General features: G+C 34.6%; 1 protein-coding gene across 29 annotated transcripts in view; it reads right to left on the bottom strand.

Moving 5' to 3' along the window:
- RIMS2 (regulating synaptic membrane exocytosis 2) overlaps positions 1 to 20,987 on the bottom strand; it is a gene marked incomplete at its 5' end in the record, with an annotated part of 469,329 nt that overhangs the window by 173,486 nt on the left and 274,856 nt on the right. For 22 of the 29 annotated variants that reach the window (XM_080338798.1, XM_080338791.1, XM_080338800.1 and 19 more), the window contains 3 exons: positions 4,879 to 4,947; positions 19,407 to 19,560; positions 20,130 to 20,301. In XM_080338798.1, the coding sequence (XP_080194924.1) occupies positions 4,879 to 4,947; positions 19,407 to 19,560; positions 20,130 to 20,301 (395 nt within the window). Of the gene's footprint in view, positions 1 to 4,878; positions 4,948 to 12,221; positions 12,249 to 19,406; positions 19,561 to 20,129; positions 20,302 to 20,987 lie in introns of all 29 variants that reach the window. The other 7 variants (XM_080338813.1, XM_080338816.1, XM_080338801.1 and 4 more) reach the window with 1 other exon arrangement.

A 20,987-nucleotide genomic window follows, 5' to 3' on the forward strand; every position in this document is an offset into this window, starting at 1 on the left:
TACTGGGCTTTTGGGGCACTACAGAGTCCCAATTAGGGCTGGCTGGTGATCTACAATGCAATCCTTTAATTTAGTTGGGGTAGAAGACATCCACTCCGTCTACAAATGCTGCAAGATGTCTTTTAACAGGCAGTTGATTTCATGCTGTAACGAAAGTATTTGTGAGTTCTATATCTGCTTTGAGCAGCAATCATCAACAGGACCCAGGTATAAAAATTCAGATCACATTAACAGCAAGTAGAGAGTGAGCCTTTTGTTTCCTCTGCAGGGAAAGCTGCAACATGACAGTGAAAGAATTCTTTTTAACAAAGGACTCCTCGGGTGTTTTGAGAAGTGAGGCAAAAATGAATAATTGCTTTTCATTCTTCCTTAAAAACACAATCATTTTTGTAAGTTCAGTAAGAATTTCTTTACTGGTTGTTACTGTTTTTCCTAATCTTCCTGGCACTAGCCATCCTCTGAATAAATATTTTATTTGTAGTCTTATTTTGCTCATGAAACATCTTGCTATCTTTTGTATAATGAGAAAAACTCACTACAAGTGGTTTTCTTCTCAAGGCTAGAGACTGTATTCTTTTACTTGGAAAAGCTCTTCTCTAAAGCTCTTTTCTATAGAGACTTGCAATGTAGTTTATGCAGAATTCACTGCCTTAAATTCTTCCAGGCTTCATCTGTTGGAACACATCTCAGACTACAAGTGTCTCATGAAACGATGCAGTGCAGGTGAGATATTGGTGTAGAACTTAATTTTAAGCATTAATATCTCACTTAATATTGAAGTCTTACAATAGGTTAGACTTTTTATGATTAAATGGTCTTGACAATACATGTATCTTCCTGTTCATAATATCAGTGTTGGTAGGATACTTGTACTTAGTAGGTTACAGCAGATTCAACATTCTCTATGAAGAAGTACCTGGTCAGATAACTACTTAGAAATTATGGTCCATATTCATTGAACTTCATTAACTGTAATGCCCATTCAGCTTTTGTAAATAGAAAGAAAAAATAAACCCAACCCACTTTTCATTGAATTATATTTAGTATCAAGACAATTTAAATGGTGTTTTGAAAAGTGCTCCTAAATTTTTCTAAAATCGATATAAAAATACTGTATTGCTTTTATCAATAGCCATGGAAGAGCATTCTAAGGGGCATGTGAGGTTGCTGATGTGCACCCACACAGAATTGCTAATCACAGACAACTTTATGGGGGCCAAAGTTTATCATTCAGGACAGCAAAACAAATGCTTTAAATAGTTTGAAGGCTAGGTACAAGCCACCTAAAGACAAAAAAAGAACTAGTGCCTCTCCTTCTGCTATACTGTGCTAAGACTGAATGTAGCACACATGAGATATAGTAGAGATTCTGTTCTAGTGTTTTTGATCCCAAGATGAAATGCATGTATTATACATTGTATATGAAGAGAGCTCTTTTAAAATCTTGTCAAAAATCACTTCTGCCTACTTGTTTAAATACATTATAACCCTTTCTGACAGCAGCTGATGTAGAATACACGTACACCCAAGAAAAAAAACATCAAAGCTTTTCAATTGGTTTATCATTATTTTCTTACAAAGCTTTTCCAGTTGACAGAAACAACATTTTCATTAATAAGACTGATGTTTTTAAGTTTGTCTAAGTCTGATAAGATGCAAGACACCAGAAGGGATAGCTTTTATGGATAATTTTTCCAAAAGATGTTTGAACTTTTTTGTAAAAATTCATGAAAGAATAGTATTGGAAATAGACACACTTTAAGACTTTTATAATCAGGAAATTAAATCAGTGTATCAAAAATAACAGAGCAGCGAAAAACAGCAACTGCAGATTTAGTAAAAGTCGATTATGATGCAAGAAACTGTAGCTTATGGAGTTCCCTCTATTTCAGTAAATATGGTCTAACACAATCTTGCTTACAGATGTACATTAAGAAAGATCTTCCACTGCTGAATTTCTATGTATCACCAGCTTATCCAAAGACAAATTCAACTGACCTTATGGGACCTATACCAGAGAAGCTATGTAAAAAGATATTGTGGAGAAAATCTCAACTACGATCAGGGACATGATGAAGCCAGACAGTATATATCTTTCAATGAACTACAAATAAATAGATAATGAGATCAAGGAAGGTCCACGGATTTCATAGAATGACTTGGGTTGGAAGGGGCCTTTAAAGGTCATCTAGCTCACTATTTAAAGAAGAACAAAAAGAAAATTCTTGCTCTTCTTAAAGGTTTTTGGAGTTTAGTTGCCAGACCAAATACTTTGAACAAGCATTAATTCCATAGAAAGGAACACTGTGAGTACCTGAAAATAAAAAATGAAAGAACTGAGGTAAGAAAGAAAGAAAACAAAGAGAGACAAACAGCTAAAACATTACACTTCACGCAAAGAAAGCATATATTTAAACCATGATTGTGATGAGTCTGCAAATGAATAGAAGAACCTTAAGGGAGAGAACGATGTGGATGATAAGACAAGGATAAATGAAGAGACTTGCAAAAATAGTGACAGCAGCAGCAAAAAAAAAAAAAAAACCAAAAAAACAAACCAAGAGAACATCAAACTTTTCCACCCACACAGCCAGTCTGAATTAAAATGCAACTAAGCTGTAGAATTGTCATCAGAAAATCAAAAGCTAAAAGATCCTAAAGGAACTAAAGGTACTTCAAAAACTCAGGTAAGGGAAGTAGACTCATTCAGTGAACTGCAAAGACAACGATTTTACAAGTTGTAAAAAGAGTGATTAAACAATCTGTTTCCTGTGAAAAGGCTGGCTAACATAGGGCAGATTTTAATGACCATTTTTACAGTCTTCACGTGAACAATACAAAATGCGATAATGGAAAACAGGTAAAGAAAATCAGTTCTTTTAAGAGAATTTTCAAGAGAATTTATAATATTGCTAGAAAAAAAAGTACTTCAATAGCACTGGTTATTTCATATACTGCATTAGAGAATCAGATGTTATAGCTGCCTGAAAAGAAGAGATTCAGAAGTAGAAGGGTTATCATCTTCATTATGTCTCCTCTTTCTTAGCATGTGACCAAGATAAAACAGTTATCTGTGCCTGAATCACAGAGGCAGCACATGTCGTGTGCTCAGCCAGTGGGATCCACCATGCCTTCACGCCAGCCTAAGATTGAAAGTACAGTAAGTAGGAACAAGGGACTCCTGAGCACCACTGTCCCTCTGGTTCCTGTACTCCACACTGGTTGCATATCCTTCCTGTCTTCTGACTGTAGTAAAGCAAACAGGGGAATGGGAATATAAAAATGCCCTAAATTTTCCTTTGGGAGGGAATAAGTTTTACTGTGGAATATCTGCAAAGTTCTCTTGTTCCAGGACAACTTGCACTTAAAAATATATGTTTTCTAGGTATTTTAGTAAAAGACCTACAGTGAACCACGGTCAATAAACATGCTAACAAATTGGACTAGATGATCTTTCGAGGTCCCTTCCAATCCCTAGCATTCTATTAATATAACTTGCCTTGTTTGTACCACAAACTGCGTATAACATTATATTAGTTTAAAAAAAAGGGATGCTTGATAAAATTTACATGCTGGTTAATAAAAAAATCTGTTATTCCATTTTCCCAGCAAACACAAGACCCATGGAAAGGCAATAGAAGTATAACAGGGGCAAAAGCAAGCAGAGCCTAAGAGAGAACTGTGAAATATCTGGGAATACAAGGATGACTACACAGACAACACAGAAATGCACCTGAGCTCACACTGGTAATAGTTTTGAAGACAGGACTGTGAAAACATAAGCTATTAGGTAGCTCACCAAATGACTGGATTTATCAATACTTGGGTGCACCCCATCTAGCAATATCCAGGATTGCCTATTTTATCTCCTTTTTTTCTCTCTACCGCCAGGCCCAGCTGCAATAAATTTCCTTTGTCTCCTATTTCCTCTATACCCTTCCTTATCCTGCCAGCAGCAGGGACATATTATACCTGATGTAAAAGCTGCACATATACTGATGGGTGGCTGCGTGGCATGAACATGTTTTCACCAAACAGATGATCAGTCTAAACAGCTGCTGCATAGACCCGGCAACATACACTGCTCCACCTCTGCTGAGTAAGGTACACAAATTATTATATATGTACACTTTAGCTAAGCCTGACCAAAGGGAACCAGGAACTGCCTAACACAGACTACTCTGAGCAGGTTAAAAAGCTTAGTAGAGCAGTGGGATAACAGAGTACACACTGAGCTGTGCAGCCAACTGTGTGCTGGTACCAGTAGCCATCGGAACTGGTTTAAAGGTGGCATGGCTGCAGCCTAAATGTATTGTCTGTTGTAGTCAGGAGAAGTATATGATTCTCTGATTTTATTGTTTTAAGCTATGATTACAGTATTATCTTTTCTCTTACAAGAGGAAGAGGAATACTGTTTCCTATGATCACTTTTATCTCAAATATTCATTAAACTATCAATTCCAATGCTTCTTAGTAAAATAGATTATCTGTTAAGGTGCCTCCTGCCTTAAATGTTCAGGTTTCAGACCTTTAGCGCTGCTATTATTCCACTATGAAGCTTTAAAAAATATATCAAACCCAAAAGTCTGTCAAAAAACATCTTCAGATAAACAAAACAAAACAACACTTTGGGGCTAGTTTTATCATTTTATAAAAAAAAAAACAAAACAAAACAAACAAGGAAACACACATATTGATTTTTTCACTTTTGTGGTTAAATATACATTACCCATAATACTTACTTTGTGTCTGTTGGAAAAATACACACTCAGGTTCCATTTGTTTTTCACCAGAAAAGAATTGGAAAATTCATAATAATAAATTATAAATAAGAAAGATTTCTACTGAACACAGAAGAGTAAATTTAGACAGTAATACCTGAAACAACACCAATTCCATCATCACAGTCGTAATCAGAGACTTCACTGTCGCTGATTCTTTTGGATCCTGGCAAGAAAAAAAAAAATCAGACATGTATAATTTATCTTCCTGTAAGTTAAAACTATTCTCAGTCAACAATATATAGATAAACATAAGGACTTCATACTAGACAATGAAGCATTAATGTAAGTGTATAACAGAAATTATTGATTTTATATTATTGCAAATGTTTTGGTGTACCATCAATTTTCATCTAAATGTTTAATGTACTATGCAATGAAAAGCTGAAATACAGCTCCACAACATTGCTTTTATGAAATATTTTCATATACTTCATATCTATATGTATTCACCCCATACAGAGTGAATTATTGACATCACACTGTTCATCTTCCAAGGCACTAACCTCCCACAAAGTCTTGGAACACCAGAAAAATAACTTGTAGCAATAATATTAAATGGATGTATTATATTCTTTAGGTTATTAGTAGCCATTAGCAGGAGAACAGGAAGCTTCACACATATAGTGTGTCCTGAAAAGACAAATCTCTCTGTGATACCTTAGAGGAAACAAGCTATTAAATGCTCCAAGAGACTACACTTGTCAAAACAGCTAGAGGTTAGTTGGGAAAAAGAGATTCCACATCCATAATTAGAGTCAAAATATAGGTGACGTAGGACATATATATATAAATATATATATGTCAGGTTTTGTTTAGCCTAATTTTACTTCTGTCTTCTGTGGCATCTTTTAAATGGCATTTGATTCCTGACATTAGGATTAACCACTGGCATATGAATCACAATTGTTCATCTCCTCGTTTTAGATGTGAAAGTTCCTGTTTGTCAGCATGATAGTGTGTCTGTTCTAATCCTCTGGCCACATAAAAATAGGTAACTGGTCAGTAGAAGATTTAACCTAATTGTCACCAAATCTTCAATCATTTGCAAGATTTTTTACTCTCACCACAGGATGATTTATTCTGAAAAATGCACACACAAAAATACCAGTAAAAACTAGGAGTAAAGCTAAAGAAGGCCAGGACAAAGTAGGATTAATATTCTATCCAGATGACTGGCACAGGAGGATGCTTACTCTCCTTTCCCAAAAGAAAACTGGGAGAACAAGTGCTAAGAGGTTTTGTGACAGAAATTTTATAAAATATTTGAATCATAAGAACTGCTGTCATTTGTCAAACTGCCTAACATCTCTATAGCCACCAAGGGATAATGGAAGGTCCTTCTTTAGCAGAAAGAGTGTCCTTACAGGATCCATATGGAAAAAGTTTTCTGTGTTGCACCCTTCTAGCTTTCAGCAGGCAGGGGTCCTGGCAACTGAGGCTTCTCCCAACCCATCCTGTTTACCATAAGTCACTAATCACCTCACTCTCAACAAATTCATATAATTTCTTTTTGAGTCAGAGTATTCCCTTGGCCTCTATAATATACTGCCAGTAAGTTCTGCAGTTTAATTTTGCATTGTGTGAAATAGTCTTCCCTCCGTTTTATTTCTGTTACACTATTTCAGACAATACAAAGCTTTGTATTCTGAGAAACCTGAATGAGCATTCCGTACTCTCCCATAGTCACCTCTTTTTTTGAGCTGAAATATCATTTAGTTCCTTTGCACATGCAAACCATTCCATATTTCTGATTGTTCCTGCTGCATTTGTTTGTATGTTTTCTAGTTCTGTGGTTTTTATGAGAAGTCAGAAGTGATTGCAGGAATCAAGATGTGGCTGTATGAATTTATAAACTAGACTGCAGACTATTTCTTTTGGGATAAAAATTACTCTGCTAAAAATTATTCAACTAGAAAATGGTATAAGTGTGATATGTGTTACTTCTTAGAAAACACAATCTAGCCTGCCATTACATTATGCAATTTCAGTAGAGCAATGTTAAGTATTGTTATTTAATTGCAGTAAAGCTTGAGAATTTTTTGCTCACAAATAGGAACTTAAAATTAGTACGAGGAAAGACATGCTTTAGTCTCCTATGCCCTGTAATTTTTGCATAGTAGAATTCAGGTAGGTTCAATTTATTATAAAAGTTTCGAAATAGCCATGCTACAATGGGGAGGGTAAAAGGTGTCTTAGAGTTCAAGAAATAACAAATAAAGTCTTTCTCTGCAATAAGAAACAGCAAGCAAGCAATCACAAATAGCACTTGGGAAAGCCTAGAAGATGAGGGCAGGAGCTAAGGAAACTTTTCAGTCTCTTAATGGACTTTCTGAGAATCAGGACTTCTAAAAGCAATTAAGTCTGACAAGGACAATATTCAACCTGATTATTTTAATTATAGTACCACAAAGCCCCCATGAAAATCTCTCTTCCTCCCAAAGAATATCCATTCTGCCTGTGATACTGTTCCTGCTGCCATTTTCAGCAGACCTTTTACTGGCCTGGTGATACATATGCCAGCAAGCAAGGAGGATTGGTCTCCATGCTCCTTAGCCACTAATTCAAAAGCAGGCCATTAAGTAAAAAGGACAATATTTGTCTAAGCAAGAGAGACCTACTAGTTTGGCTGGGATTTGTCTGAGACCTAAAAGGCAGAAGCCCTGATGGGTGTGCAGAGCAGTGCAAGTACGGCCTCTGATAAGCCTGGTGCTGCTTTGGCAGTGGGACTGTGGCTGCTGTGCAGAGATGCCGATAACATCACTCAGGTGCTGTCAGAGAAGACTGTGGGATGGGGAGAGAGGGGCCACTGAACAGTTTGCTGATGCTCATCACACGGATGCTTGTAAAGGATGTATCACGAAAGATGTAAGAGGGCTGCATCAACTATGATTTGCATGAATGTCATTTACTTATCATCCAATTCATCCTCATGAATGAATCTAATTACAACTGCCGTTGCTCTTTATTTATGTTTATATTTACAGCTAAGTACATCTGCTTTAACATATTTTTAGAATATTGTATTGTGGAGAAAAGATTTTCATCGTTGAGGATGAAAATAGCCAGCTGTTGTCACAGTGGGCTCTAAACTTCCCATTTGCATAGTAAGAATTATATGTTGTAGTAGTCATGGGATACATCTGGCAGAAAAGAGAGACTAAGAAGCTTCAGCGGACTACAGGTATAAAAGACAGGAGTCTCTAACTACAGGTATAAAAGACAGGAGCCTCTAGCCCTTCAAACTGCATCCACCTTTTCCAGAATCTCCTAATATCTCAACTCTGATACACCTTCCAGGATCTAGAGACCCTTTTTTTATATACAGGCCCCTGCCTTCACTCCCACCCAAGCTGTAGGGCAGAGCCTGGGCATAAGGAAAGTGAATGAGCCAGGACAAAGACCTGCCCAAAGGATGGGAGTAGAGAAGGAGTAGAGTCAAGGGAAGAAACAGATTTCAGGGCTTTCTCCAACTGCCTTTGCTACTGCAAAGAGGAAAGTCTCTAGTAATAGCTGTCATCCCTTAAATACAAAACCTTTTTTCTCTATGATGAGATATGAAGCTTGTTCAGATCAGATCATCTATTCTATCTCCTCTGGCAGAGGCTATCTTGAGCCAAATCTAACAACTAACAGATGTAAACCAACTGAAAAAATAATAATCTTTTAGTAATATTTCACATTCGCTTATAAATGTAAATTCAAATACTGCTTAAGAAATCAAAAGTAATTTAAAACAGAATTAATTAAATGGTTTTATTTTTGGAAAACAATGTTTTCAGAAAGGATGGAGGATGTAAAGCATGTCAACTAAATATATAATGTCAAGAAATACTTTCTGGAATCAGATTATATTTATTTATTTATTTAAAATGTCTTCCATTAACTTCAGAAATGGAACATACTAGAAATTGCACAGGTCAAAATCATGTATTGAACAGAGTATTGGAAATACCAGTATAATTGCTGGCAGCTTAGTTTAATATTTCTTATAATTTTTGCAAGAGTAATTTCATCTGCTGTATATTAATTTCAGATGGTAATTTTCTTTCTGACCTATTGACAATGAAAATTTGAAGATTTAAGTTTCAGTCCCAGCTTAGCCGTGTCTTTTCAGAATACCACTTCATTATCTAAGTAATTTGAACTACTTATCATCAAATAGAATGAACAACTCATAGTTTATCTGGGAAAGGTGACAATGAAGCCTCTCACAAATTACTGCAAAGGACTATTGCTAGTGAAACTGTTATTTAGTATTGTGATGGGTATCTTAAAGTGTTTGACAAATACATTATAAAATATGGTACTAATTTAGAGAGCAACAATCCATTCTAACATGCAAAATTCAGTAAAAAGTTCAAGCATGTAACACCTGGGATACTGGGTGTGTTAAATAAATGCATTGGTGCCGATGGTTTGCATATATTTAACTTTTATTTGATGGATTTTAGACATGAGGAATGGGATTAATTAAGTCTCACTGCCATTGCATTGGAATATAGCTTATTAATGAAACATTCTTAAGGATATTATTACCATTTTGTCTGCTAACTGGGTGGTTACAAATGGTAAATACTGACTTTTGAATGCTTTCCATTTGGATTAATGGTTATTACAGTTACAGACTGAAGGCAAAATAGATCTCATGCTGTACAATTAGCTGGTGTAAACCACATTTAAAAAAAGCTTTAATTCAGCATAACCCCAACCCCGGTGAAATGAAAAGATATATTCTCATTCATTTCAGCAGGTTTTGGTTTAATAGCCTTCAATGATCAATTAAAACTGTTTTTCAAGGACAGTTTACACTGGGGACAGTGGAGAACCTCCCTATCAGGACTTGATAACCTTCAGCATCCTCCTTCCCTCCTGCCACTTCCTACTCCTTCCCTACCACGGCTGCACAAGGTACCATCCCACCCAGCACGACAGCTCTGCAAGAGCATGTACACAGCAGCACTGGAACTTTATGGCACTTGCACTGTAGATTTCATTGCAGGGTTGGGGAAAAACCTAAAAGCTATTAGACCCATTATTTTCACTTTCCATTTAAAAAGTACTTTCTATTTAAATTTTTACTGTTTTATTGATTTTCTTATTTGCATTTTTGCTTTCTATTAGGTACAAAAAGAATTTTAAATATGGTAGTTTCTTAGTGTAAAAACCTTTCAATTTCTCATCTTCATGGCTAGCAATAATGGAAAAAAATGAGGTGTTTTATTCAATTTTATGAATCAAATACTTTTTTTTTTGTTAACTTTTTACGGGCTGCAGTGTTGGTGGCCACGGAAGGCTCTAACAACTTCTGAATAAAAATAATATGGAAATCACTGAAGAAATCTTTGGAGAATCTTCTTTGGATGTCCCCTGCCTGTCTATTTAGGAGGCATTTGGACAATGCACTTAATAACATGCTTTAACTTTTGGTGAGCTCTGAAGTGGCAGTTGGTCTAGATGATCATTGTAAGTCCTTTCCAACTGAAATATTCTATTCTATTCTATTCTATTCTATTCTATTCTATTCTATTCTATTCTATTCTATTCTATTCTATTCTATTCTATTCTATTCTACTCTACTCTACTCTACTTTTACAGAATCATATTTCTCTCCATAACATCATTCTAAATAACTGAAACTTTTCCAATTGAATGAGAAAATATACAATCATAATTATTTCCTTACAAGGCAACCTAAATCTGTGAAGAGTTCTGAAAGATCTTCTGACTTCTACATAACTGAAGTTGGCACAGCGTTGTGCTCCACCTTCTGTGCTTCATGTATTGCCCATTGATATTTCTGATATAGGCCTCAAGAAAAGACCAACATGTGACATTCAAAACTCTACTAAAGCCTATATGACCAACCAAGCAATATAGTTATCAGGACTGACTAGGATGAATCAGCTTAAATACAGAAGGAAGTGCCAGATTTATGGCTTAGGAATTCTCTGTTTTCCTTGTGGGCGTAAAAAAACCCCAAAAAACTAAAAAGAAAAAAGAAAGTAGACCAAGCTCCTGAGCATCCTGCCTCTTAAATGCAAGAATCTTTTACAGGGTTTTGTGGGCTCCTTGGGGGAACAAAGGGCAGTGAAGCATGCTTATGAGCTTCTTCCCTGAAGCTCACAGAAGGCCTTCACAACCACTTAAAGTAACTCAGCGTTGCCAGTAATTGTTCTGTCTTCAAAGCTGACACATAAGCAACCCTAAAATCAGTCTCACAACAACTGTCTTAAGAATTTGCTCTCTCAAATTCATCCAGTCTATGCCCAAGGGCTCTTAGTGTGAGCTAATTTATCATGTAGTCCCACTGTCGCTATGTCAATCTGTCACTTTATCCTCCTGCACATAATAGTGGTTTTTTTAAGTTTTTGAGCAATTTCATCTACACTGACAGAGGGTTATAAATACAAAATATAATTAAATTCCTACAGATCTTTGAAAATTATTGCTGGATAGAAGAGAGAGATATAAATCAGAACTCCTTAATGAAAAAGAAACATTATCAAGCCAAAATTTGTGGCTAATCCCTACGTGCACAAATCCATAGTCACCACAGCAAACATGGTCGTTTCCTATGTGAAGATATCATAAAACATGAGATTAATGTGAGTTTATTTCAGGAGAGAATGGAATAGAAGAAATATGATAGACTAAAGGTAGATGAAATGAAAACTAGGCTTTATTAGTAGTACTCTCAAGAAACATCCTGTGGTGGTTTTGTTTCTTTCCACCATGGTATTGAATCCATTTTCTTAACAATATGCATTTCATTTTTTAAACATAACTGAAAGATAATTAGATGAACCAATAATTAAAACTGGAAGAAGGAAGCCCCATAATTAAAACTGGAAGAACTGCAAAAAGTCCTCATGAAATGCACTACAAAATTTAAGCTTGTAAAAATTGTGCATTATGAATTTATCTATATTTAATTAGCACAAACTGCTTAGAAATAGCAACTGGATTTGTAACTGGGGATTTAAATCAATACGAAACTGTAAAAATATGTAACAGTATAACTACTGATTTTGCCAGTACTTCACTTACCCCATTTCTGTATTTAAAAAATACTTACACTGCTTCTCAAAAAGCTGTAATACAACGATGCTCCTTGTAACATAGCTTAAGCAAATTGCATTTTCCTAGTATAGTTAATAAAGCTCACTACAGTTTACCTACCAAAGCTCTACCTAAAAAAAAGGCAGGCAAAGCAAGTATAGTGTTATAATACTGCTCCAATATCAATAATGAAATGTTGAGAACAGAGAATCAAAGCCAACAAAAGACCTATGACTGAAAAGCAGACAAGAAAAGCCAAGGAACATTTAAGCAATTTAGCACTGCACAATACATAGCAAAAGCACACCAATAAAATATTAAATTAAATTCCGCATGTATATGGAAGCACTAAGCATTCCTGGCATGCTGAAAATTTACCTGAATCATATGAATATAAGCCTCTGTCTGGAAAACAAATATTGAAATGAAGTAGTGTCAGGGAAAAATAGATGAATCAATACATGTAACAGGGGTGGTTAGAACCTTAAACTTCATTGAAATTGCTTCTGGAGACTGAAGAATTTGTAATTGTTGGCCACATTCATTCTAAACAATAAAACTGAAGCAGCTAGGAGAAACTAAACCACAAAAATTCCAGTCACTTCTGGATCAACTTTTGTATTTAGTAGTCACAGAGGACTAGTAGAGCTATTACAGCCATTTCCAATTCTGAAATACAACTGCACATTTACTGTAAGCAAGTGTTTAGCTTGCAAATTGTATATTCAACTAAGCACGCAATAGGAGCAGCTATTCTTAAAGTTATTGCGCACTGCTGCTGGCAGGAAGTTTTTAGCAGAACGTTCCTGAAATGCAGAGATGAATCCCGCTTTAAATTTAACAGATTCAGAAGTGATGTTACAGTCGATTTTCTGTCTCCAGTTAGGTCCTGACTGATTAGGTAAATATGTACATACATGAATACCTTATCTACATATCATTGTTACCAGAGAATTTCAGAGTTCTGATGTGCGCACAATAATTAAATACTTGCAATATCTGTTTTATTGTTTGCATTCCTTAAGTCTGCCTGGTTTATGTGTTTTAGCTTTCCATAAAACCATACCAGTTTTTTTTAACTTGACAATATAACAGTAGGCAAACTTTTGGACAACTATGAAAATGTGAAATGTTACTTTGCATTTGCAGATTTTGTAAATGTGACTTCCATAAAGTAATACAAAGAAGCCAGGAAGTCAGGATAACATGAATACTATCCTACCATTAATAAGACATTATGGATGTTTTTATTCCTTATAGCTGAACAGCTCACAGACATCAACTTGAATATTAAAGAGTGACAGTCCATGAGTAAATGATGCACCTCAGATAACAAGATATGACAGTGTCAAAGGAAAAACAAAAATTTTGATTACTTGCCAACTAGTGCTGTTAAGAATTCATTGGATGAATAGTTCCCTTCTGGCAGGTCACACTTTTTCTGACATCCAGTTACTAAGTATTTTAATATATAGACCATATCACTAAACCATCTACTACTTACAATTTCTACCTCTCTATATTTTCAAATTGGGTTTCTCGATAAACATAATTCATTTTTAGGGTCCAGTTCTAGAATTCTGTTAAGCTATATTATTACAAAGCGAATAAAGGCGGGGGGTGGGGAGGGGAGGTTCAGCATCATTTGCAACCTTTTAGATGTGAGCTTTAGTGCATAACTTCTCTAATATTTGTATTCTCTGGTACTAATGTCTTCCAGTTATGAATTTCATTAAAAACTGATCCCTCTTTGGCTACAAAAATTACAAAAAATGGACTATAGGGAATTTTTCTAGTTTACTCCAGCATCAGAAAGCCATCAAAGGCTTAAGAGTACCATAAAAAAATAAATTAAAACAGTCTAGAAATTAATTATATTATTAAAAATTAAGGACTTTCTGAATTTAATTTCTGGAAAGATCTGTAAAATGGTAGGGGTTCTTGTTAGAGCACAAGAATATAAAAATACTGAGATTATAATGGGAGTGACAACTAAGGAGGCCATGTTTGTTTCTGTATGGTTGCAAAACAGAAAGAAAATGTAAGAATAGTATTAAACCCATCTGAAAACTTTATCAGAACCATCACACTCTTACATGACAGTTTATTATGATCCAACAATTTAAATAAATAAATACACACTACCTTTAGCCAGAGAGTAAGCTATTGTATGGACCTATATCTTTTAGAATCTTCTTAAAGGTCACCTGACTTGCTATTTATTGACTGCCAGAAAAGTTACTTTACCCTATCCAATGAGTTATTTCTAAGAACCTTGCTTTTCTGTCATCATTACATGACAAAGAGTAGTTTAATAACATGATTCTATGAAGTCACCATAGCAACAGCATTATAAATAATCAAATTCCCTTCAACTGCTTCACAACAGAATTTTAAGTATTTCTGTAGTTTAACTACAATTTAATAAAGTTTATTTTAAAATTTTCAAACAGCACAGAATTAATATCTCAAATAATTTTCTTTTATTAGGAACAATAAAAATATTTTGATAGTTTAAGGCCTTTTTGAGACACCCCTGTATCATGTTAAATACCTTTTAATTAAAGTATTTAATAAATCATAGATGTACAATAAATACAATAAATAAATCATAGATGTATCATAAATACTGGTGTATATATATCCATATTCTATGAACAAAACATCAATGTATGCAAACAAAGATAACATGCCCAAAGCCTGTGCTCCACATAAGAAAGAGAAAAATTAAGAATGAAAGAGAAAAATAAGTGCTGTTCTTGCTCTCTAGGGTAAAAGTCTCACAATATGTTAATCATTCATAGTCTGTGCCACTGACCATAAAATGCTCCATATTATAATCTGAAAAAAGTCACTGATGCATGTTTCCATTAAGTATAACTCACTTACCTACTAGTGAACAGCATTATTATAATTCCCTCAAGTAAGTTTCAGTGACATTGATTTAAAATTATTGTACTGACTTACCATATTCACAATAAACTAAAAGGAAATTGCTGAGACAGCAAGATCCTGATTCTGCAGTAAAATGAGACTCTACAGAGCTCCAGGGAAATCAACAGTTTTCATTGGATGACTGAGGGTTGAAATGCAGGGGCTCAGATTTCACAGGCTAAAGTTTCAGATACATTGTAATTACTTATTATTATTAAATGTTAATGATTTTGGTACTACCAAGTGTATCTCTTAATGTCCTACAACATAGACTTGAAAATTTTAAGATTTAAATAATGGAAGAGAAGACTTGAATTAACAGCTATAACATTCAACTCATCTGTAATTTGACAGTACAGACACAGAATTTCAGGAAAAACCCTAAGCACCCAGCAATGACAAATCCATCTGAAAATGTTATTGAAAAATTAATAAGCAATGGGGTCCTTTAGTTCAGTTTATCATTTTGCTTTTTCTAGTTGTATGTAATAATTTTTAGCATGTTAAAGTGTCAGCATTTCCCCAGGAAATATGGTCTGACTCAGGAAAGTGTGCAAAGCTGACAAAAAAAAGATGAAAATTTTCATGTGATTAAAAATACTTTGCTCACACATAATAGAATTTGTATTCCCACCTGAATGAAGAAATAAAATTTGGAAAAGGAAAATTAGATATAGTTTTTTGCATACTATATGCAGGGGTGTTTTTTGTAGAACATAACTATACTCAAAATTTGTCCCCACAGTTTAAATACTCATTACTATAATTTCTCTCCCTCCAGGTTTTTTATATGCCTGAAGAATCATGAAACCCAGTGAATGGAATCATTGACAACTTTAATTCTAAATGTAATGAAAGTCAAATTCCCTTTAAGAGAAAGTTACTTCACAGTCTATTTATTTACAAATATTTTGATCCTGATTGATGCTTCTGGCATTCAGGTCTTGTAAAAATACAATTTGACCCACTATTTTGGACTTCTGTTTGTTGATTACAAACATCATCATTTCTAAAATCTTTTACACCTAGTTTTCAGCAGAGATTATCTCACAAATATTTACTACTTTTCTGTTATCGAGGATGCTTAAAATATAAAACTTCACTTTTCTGCATTCTCATGGCCATTAAAAGCTCTCCTTACACTGTTGTACATACCTATGCTGTAACTACAGAGCTGAAAATGTCTGTAATTCTAGTTAATGCTGTCTGAAATTCTTAATGTATGGCTGATCTTACATCAAATGTTAAAGGAAATGAAGCCATTTTAAAAATTTTCTTCAAAAGTTCGGCATGATAAGTAAAATAGACCTACTCATTACCTCACATTTCACATAAGTTTAGAACACACTCACTGGATAAAAATTAGTCAGTTTATGAAAATCTGAAATCTAATTATCTGAAAGACCTAGTAAATAATAATCCTATGTTCTATATTAGTTCCAGTTCCTAAGTAGATATCTTTCAAAAAATACAAAGGAAAAAGCATGGTAATGATCCTTCATCACTAGGAAGTTAAGGGATTGTATGGATGAGAGGACTGGGTAAGAGAAGGTGGCCAGGTGGCTTAGATCAGTCTGTACCACAATGTAATGCCCATTCAATGATATTGAGAGACAAATATATGTAGAAACTAAGCTATTGTCTCTGAAAGCTGGTTCCTAAGAAAATGGCATATGGAGGAAGCCTGCACTTTGCTGTCTGAAAATACAGGAGAACAGTCTTCAGGGCTGGCAGTCTGCTATTCATCAAGAACACTACAATTCAGTGATATTAAAAAGAGAATAGAAGTAAGTGGTAAGTGTAGGTGGTTCTTTTAAAATACTTTCAGAGAATAACATTTAAGTATTGTCTTCAAATATATGTATTTATAGCAACTTGGCAATCATGAAGATAAGCAAGCTTTGATGTGTAGATGTGTATTTATACAAACAACAAATCATCTTGTAATTCAAAATCTCTTTTTATTTCTCACACTAACAATTTTTGGGGGCATGCAATAAAGTACTTCATACTGTACTCACTAATTCTATACACAGAGGCATCACAGAAACAAACAAAAGGTGGGAGGACTGAACTGCTCAGATTTTGCAGCCCCAGAAATTGAAATCAGCTTCCTGTGTAACACCACAGGAAATGTTCTAAAATGTGCTTTGGAAAAGACAAACTTTGTAGACATGCCTGGTCTTCATTCTGGAGATTTTTTTCACCTTGTTGTAACATGCCATTGGATAACATCTTCTGTTTAATCAAGAACTTCAGACACAAGAAACTAAGATATTAAGTTTAATTTAATAGCATTCTGAAATGTCAAAAAAAAAAGTAAAAGAACTAGACTTCTATATGTTATTAATATATTATTAGTGAAGTCAAACTGTCATAAGATGAGCTGTCTGCCCTTCACCAGTTCCCTGGTGATGACATTTAGGTTGGGAAGGGCTTTCTGGTAGTCACCTGGTGCAACGCCTTTTTCAGGCTTGGACAACTTATATTGCATTGTTACGGCCTTGTCCAGCTGAGTTCTGGATATCTCCAACAGGATATTCCATCACCTCTCTGGATAACAAGAAATATTTTAATTTCCATTTCAGAGGTGTGACACCAATTAGAAATTTATATTTAATTGCTAAAAGGATTCTGCTACCATTGAAGATCTTGGACCAGACGTTACACTTCCATTTGGATGCCTTTCCTGTCCCCAAAAAGGAGACATTTTTATTCCAAGAGACCTTTTTCTCTATTAGCTGTACATGGAAAACTATCTGTTTAAACTGGAAGTTATTTATAACACACAAGGACTCAAGAAGTGCATATATTCCCAGGAGACTAAGGAAAACCCTTCTTTAAGGGATCCCAGTCTCAGTAGAAATGCAAATAGTATAATTTATTGTAGGAGTATGGAAATTCTTCAGAAATCACAGCAAATATCTAACACTTTATTTGGGTGAAGTTTTTAGAACCTCATGTTGTGAAAGTACTCCTTTCATCTTCATTGAAACACGAGACTTCTACACCAAATCTTACTGTTTCATCAAAGCAGAAGTGATGATAAGTCCTTCCCTCTACATTTACAGACAGGTGTATAAGATTCTTCAGTTGAGCATATTATAAGTATCAGTATTAGTAACAGCATTAGCACTAGCATTAAAAAAACCTCATTGATAATCAGCATCATTGAACAGATCTTTAGTCAAGTATTACTACAATCTTTTCCAAAATAAATCAGTTACTGTCTTATTCATTCTCCATGGCAGTTATTTATTTCGCAGACAGGAAATACTAAAAAAATAGGGGGGTTTTGCACTGAATATTTCCTTAAAACCAAAATTTCACAAAATTCACATACTAACAGATACTGAAATGTCCAACTGGTCTGTAAAAGTAATTTTACACGGAAAATTAAATTTCCTAAAATGTTTTACAAGATGGTTGATAATTTAGAAGAAAAATAATTTTAAAATAATTTTAAAATAATTAATAATTTTAAAACTTTACTTAAGAAGACTGAAAAGGACTGAATTGAAACAGAACTCCTTACCTGTTAACTATCATTTCTTCCTCCTTTTGTAGAAAAGTATAATCTTACAGTTTGAAGGTTATGCACTGTAACTCTGTTACTCTAACTCAGAATATTATGATATGGAGCATTTTAATCCTTCTCACCATCCAGTGCACAGACACAAAATCTGTCAACTACTTGAGATACTTATATACAAGTGATTATTTAATAGGGAATCCACATAGAACATACGAAATAACAATGTTTGTTTGCATGGCTACAAATGCATGTGTTTCTGTGAGTTTGCATGTAACGTATGCACACACACACTCACATACAATCATTCAAAAAACCCAAAGAATTCGTATAAATAGCTTCTGGTTTGTTGAGGTTTTTGTTGTTTTGTTTTGCTTTGTTTTGTTTTTATACCAGTGTCAACTGATATTTTACAAAGTTAATTCAGTGAAGGATAGCTTAAATCACTGGCAGTAATGAGCAGTTAAACTAGAGAAACAATGAAGTATTGAGAAAAGATTTTCACTCTTTACTTATTCCTATGTATCGATTTTTGTTAGCATACTGTATATACTCCATTTTCCAAATATCTACTGGTAACATCAAACTGCTGTGCATCAAGTATACCAAACTCTACAAAACATAATTTTAAGATAAATTCTAGTTGTGAATGTAACCAGGTAAAGTAGTAACAAAACAGGGTAACAGGCCATGGTATTAATTTGGCTACATATGATGTTATATGCAGGTCACTTTATTTTTAAGAAGTGTGAGCTAAAGAGAAAGGTACTGCACTTTCACTTTTGGTTAAACAATTCAGTTATAAACACAATATAGGAGATAGGGCTTCAAGATAAAAACAGCACATTCCAAAAGATCAAGATAATTTGCTCAAGCTCAGGATCTGAACCAGGTACTCTCACGAGAAAAAACAGGTGTATTTCACAGTGTTCAGTATTACCGTTTGTAGCATGTCAGACTCTCATCAATAATCATACATGACCTCATTCATAATGTCTACAAATGAACATACAAATTCTTCCCATCTGCAGGATTTTAATATACTTTACATGGCAATTTAAATGAAGTATACACAGTGTGTAAAACTAACAACCTACTTTGTAACCTCCGTGTGGGACTCTCGCCATGGAGCTGTCTGCGTGGCAAATATGGTGAGGGATGGGGAAGTGGCAATGATGAGACATCGTGCGTTTGAAGCTTGTACCAGTGAGGTTCATCATCTAGTAATGCTGTCTCTAACTCAATAAGAATCTAAAAAAGAAAAAATGGTTAAAAGTAGGAAAGCATTACATAACAGAACATTTAAAATAAGTATGTTCATAAATTTTATTCTATTATTCTCTTATTGTTAAGAACTTCGTCTGAAGTTATATAAAAACCTTGCATTTAATATGAAACAAGTTTCTGTGCCTTTTAAAATACTAAAGATATCAAAAATATTTCATCAAACTTTTTTTTTTACCTTCTAACAACCTTCACAGCATTCAAGTATCATGTAGCAAGTTTGTCAGCAACATTACAACATTTTGGTAAAATACAACAACAGATAATAGAGATTTTAATGAACAATTCTAAAAGAAATCCAGAAATCATGTGCATGCTGTTACTAAACCAGAATAAATACAAAAAGAATCTCATATCAGTATTATGTATATAAGTGTGAGATCACTATTTGTTTACTACTAAGTGAAATAAGGACAAATGCAACAATTTAAAACAGTTTTGCTTTGCTATACTTGATTATTTTCTAAAAAATACTGAATATAGACAAGAATATGCGAGCTACCATATTTCTCTAATAACTACCAATAATTGTATACCTCTCCTAAAAATTCACTTTCTTCCTCTCGAACTCGTGCTTGGTCCCACAGAGTAATTTCTAACATTCGTTCTCTAAATTCTCTCCGATGAACTGGAGAATAAATGAATGTCTGATTCCACTTAGGTTCCAATGTTTTCTTTACTGTTTTTGTTCTTCTTTTATTTTTATCACTGAAAAAAACAGTTAAATATTAAAAATGTTCAAAAGACCATCATACTGTAATTAGCATATCATGGAAAGGTGGAAATCTTTAATCAGTAATACATATTATAGTGTTATGGGCATTATATGTCAGGATCAGCCCTTTATGATAAAATAAAGTTCAGCACATATACGGAGGATAATTCATAACTTCATATTAAAAACTAAAGGTAGGTGATTTCCAGTTCACGTGTCAATTCCAATTTTAAGAAGTTCCCTGAAAAAATAGGAATATTTTAATATGTTTATTTTGGAAATGGCATTTTATAAAGCAAAACATACTTCTCTAAATGGGAATCACATGAGGCACAGTCCAACAGTTGAACATGTATGCAGACAACACTGGGCACAGCAAAAATCTGCATTTCAGACAACAGAGCCAGCTGGTTCACTCAAACTTCCAGTCCTAGAGCAGCTGAATCTTAAACTGCAGAGCAGGAGGGAGCAGCTGGCCAAAGTGAAGGAACGGCCAGGGAGCTGTGGGCAGCATGGGGCCCTCTCTCTAGGGTTTGCCTGACTAAGGGCTCCAACGTGGGGAAACCAGGAGCCCCAAGAATGAGTTACACGTCTTTTTCCAGCAACAATGGAAGGCACAGAATTCTCAAAACAGTTCCTAAAATCCTTTGGGTCACCCCAAGGATCTACCCAGGTTGAA

The sequence above is a fragment of the Nesoenas mayeri genome, assembly GCF_963082525.1.
Source record: "Nesoenas mayeri genome assembly, chromosome: 2".
Classification (NCBI taxonomy): Eukaryota; Metazoa; Chordata; class Aves; order Columbiformes; family Columbidae; genus Nesoenas; species Nesoenas mayeri.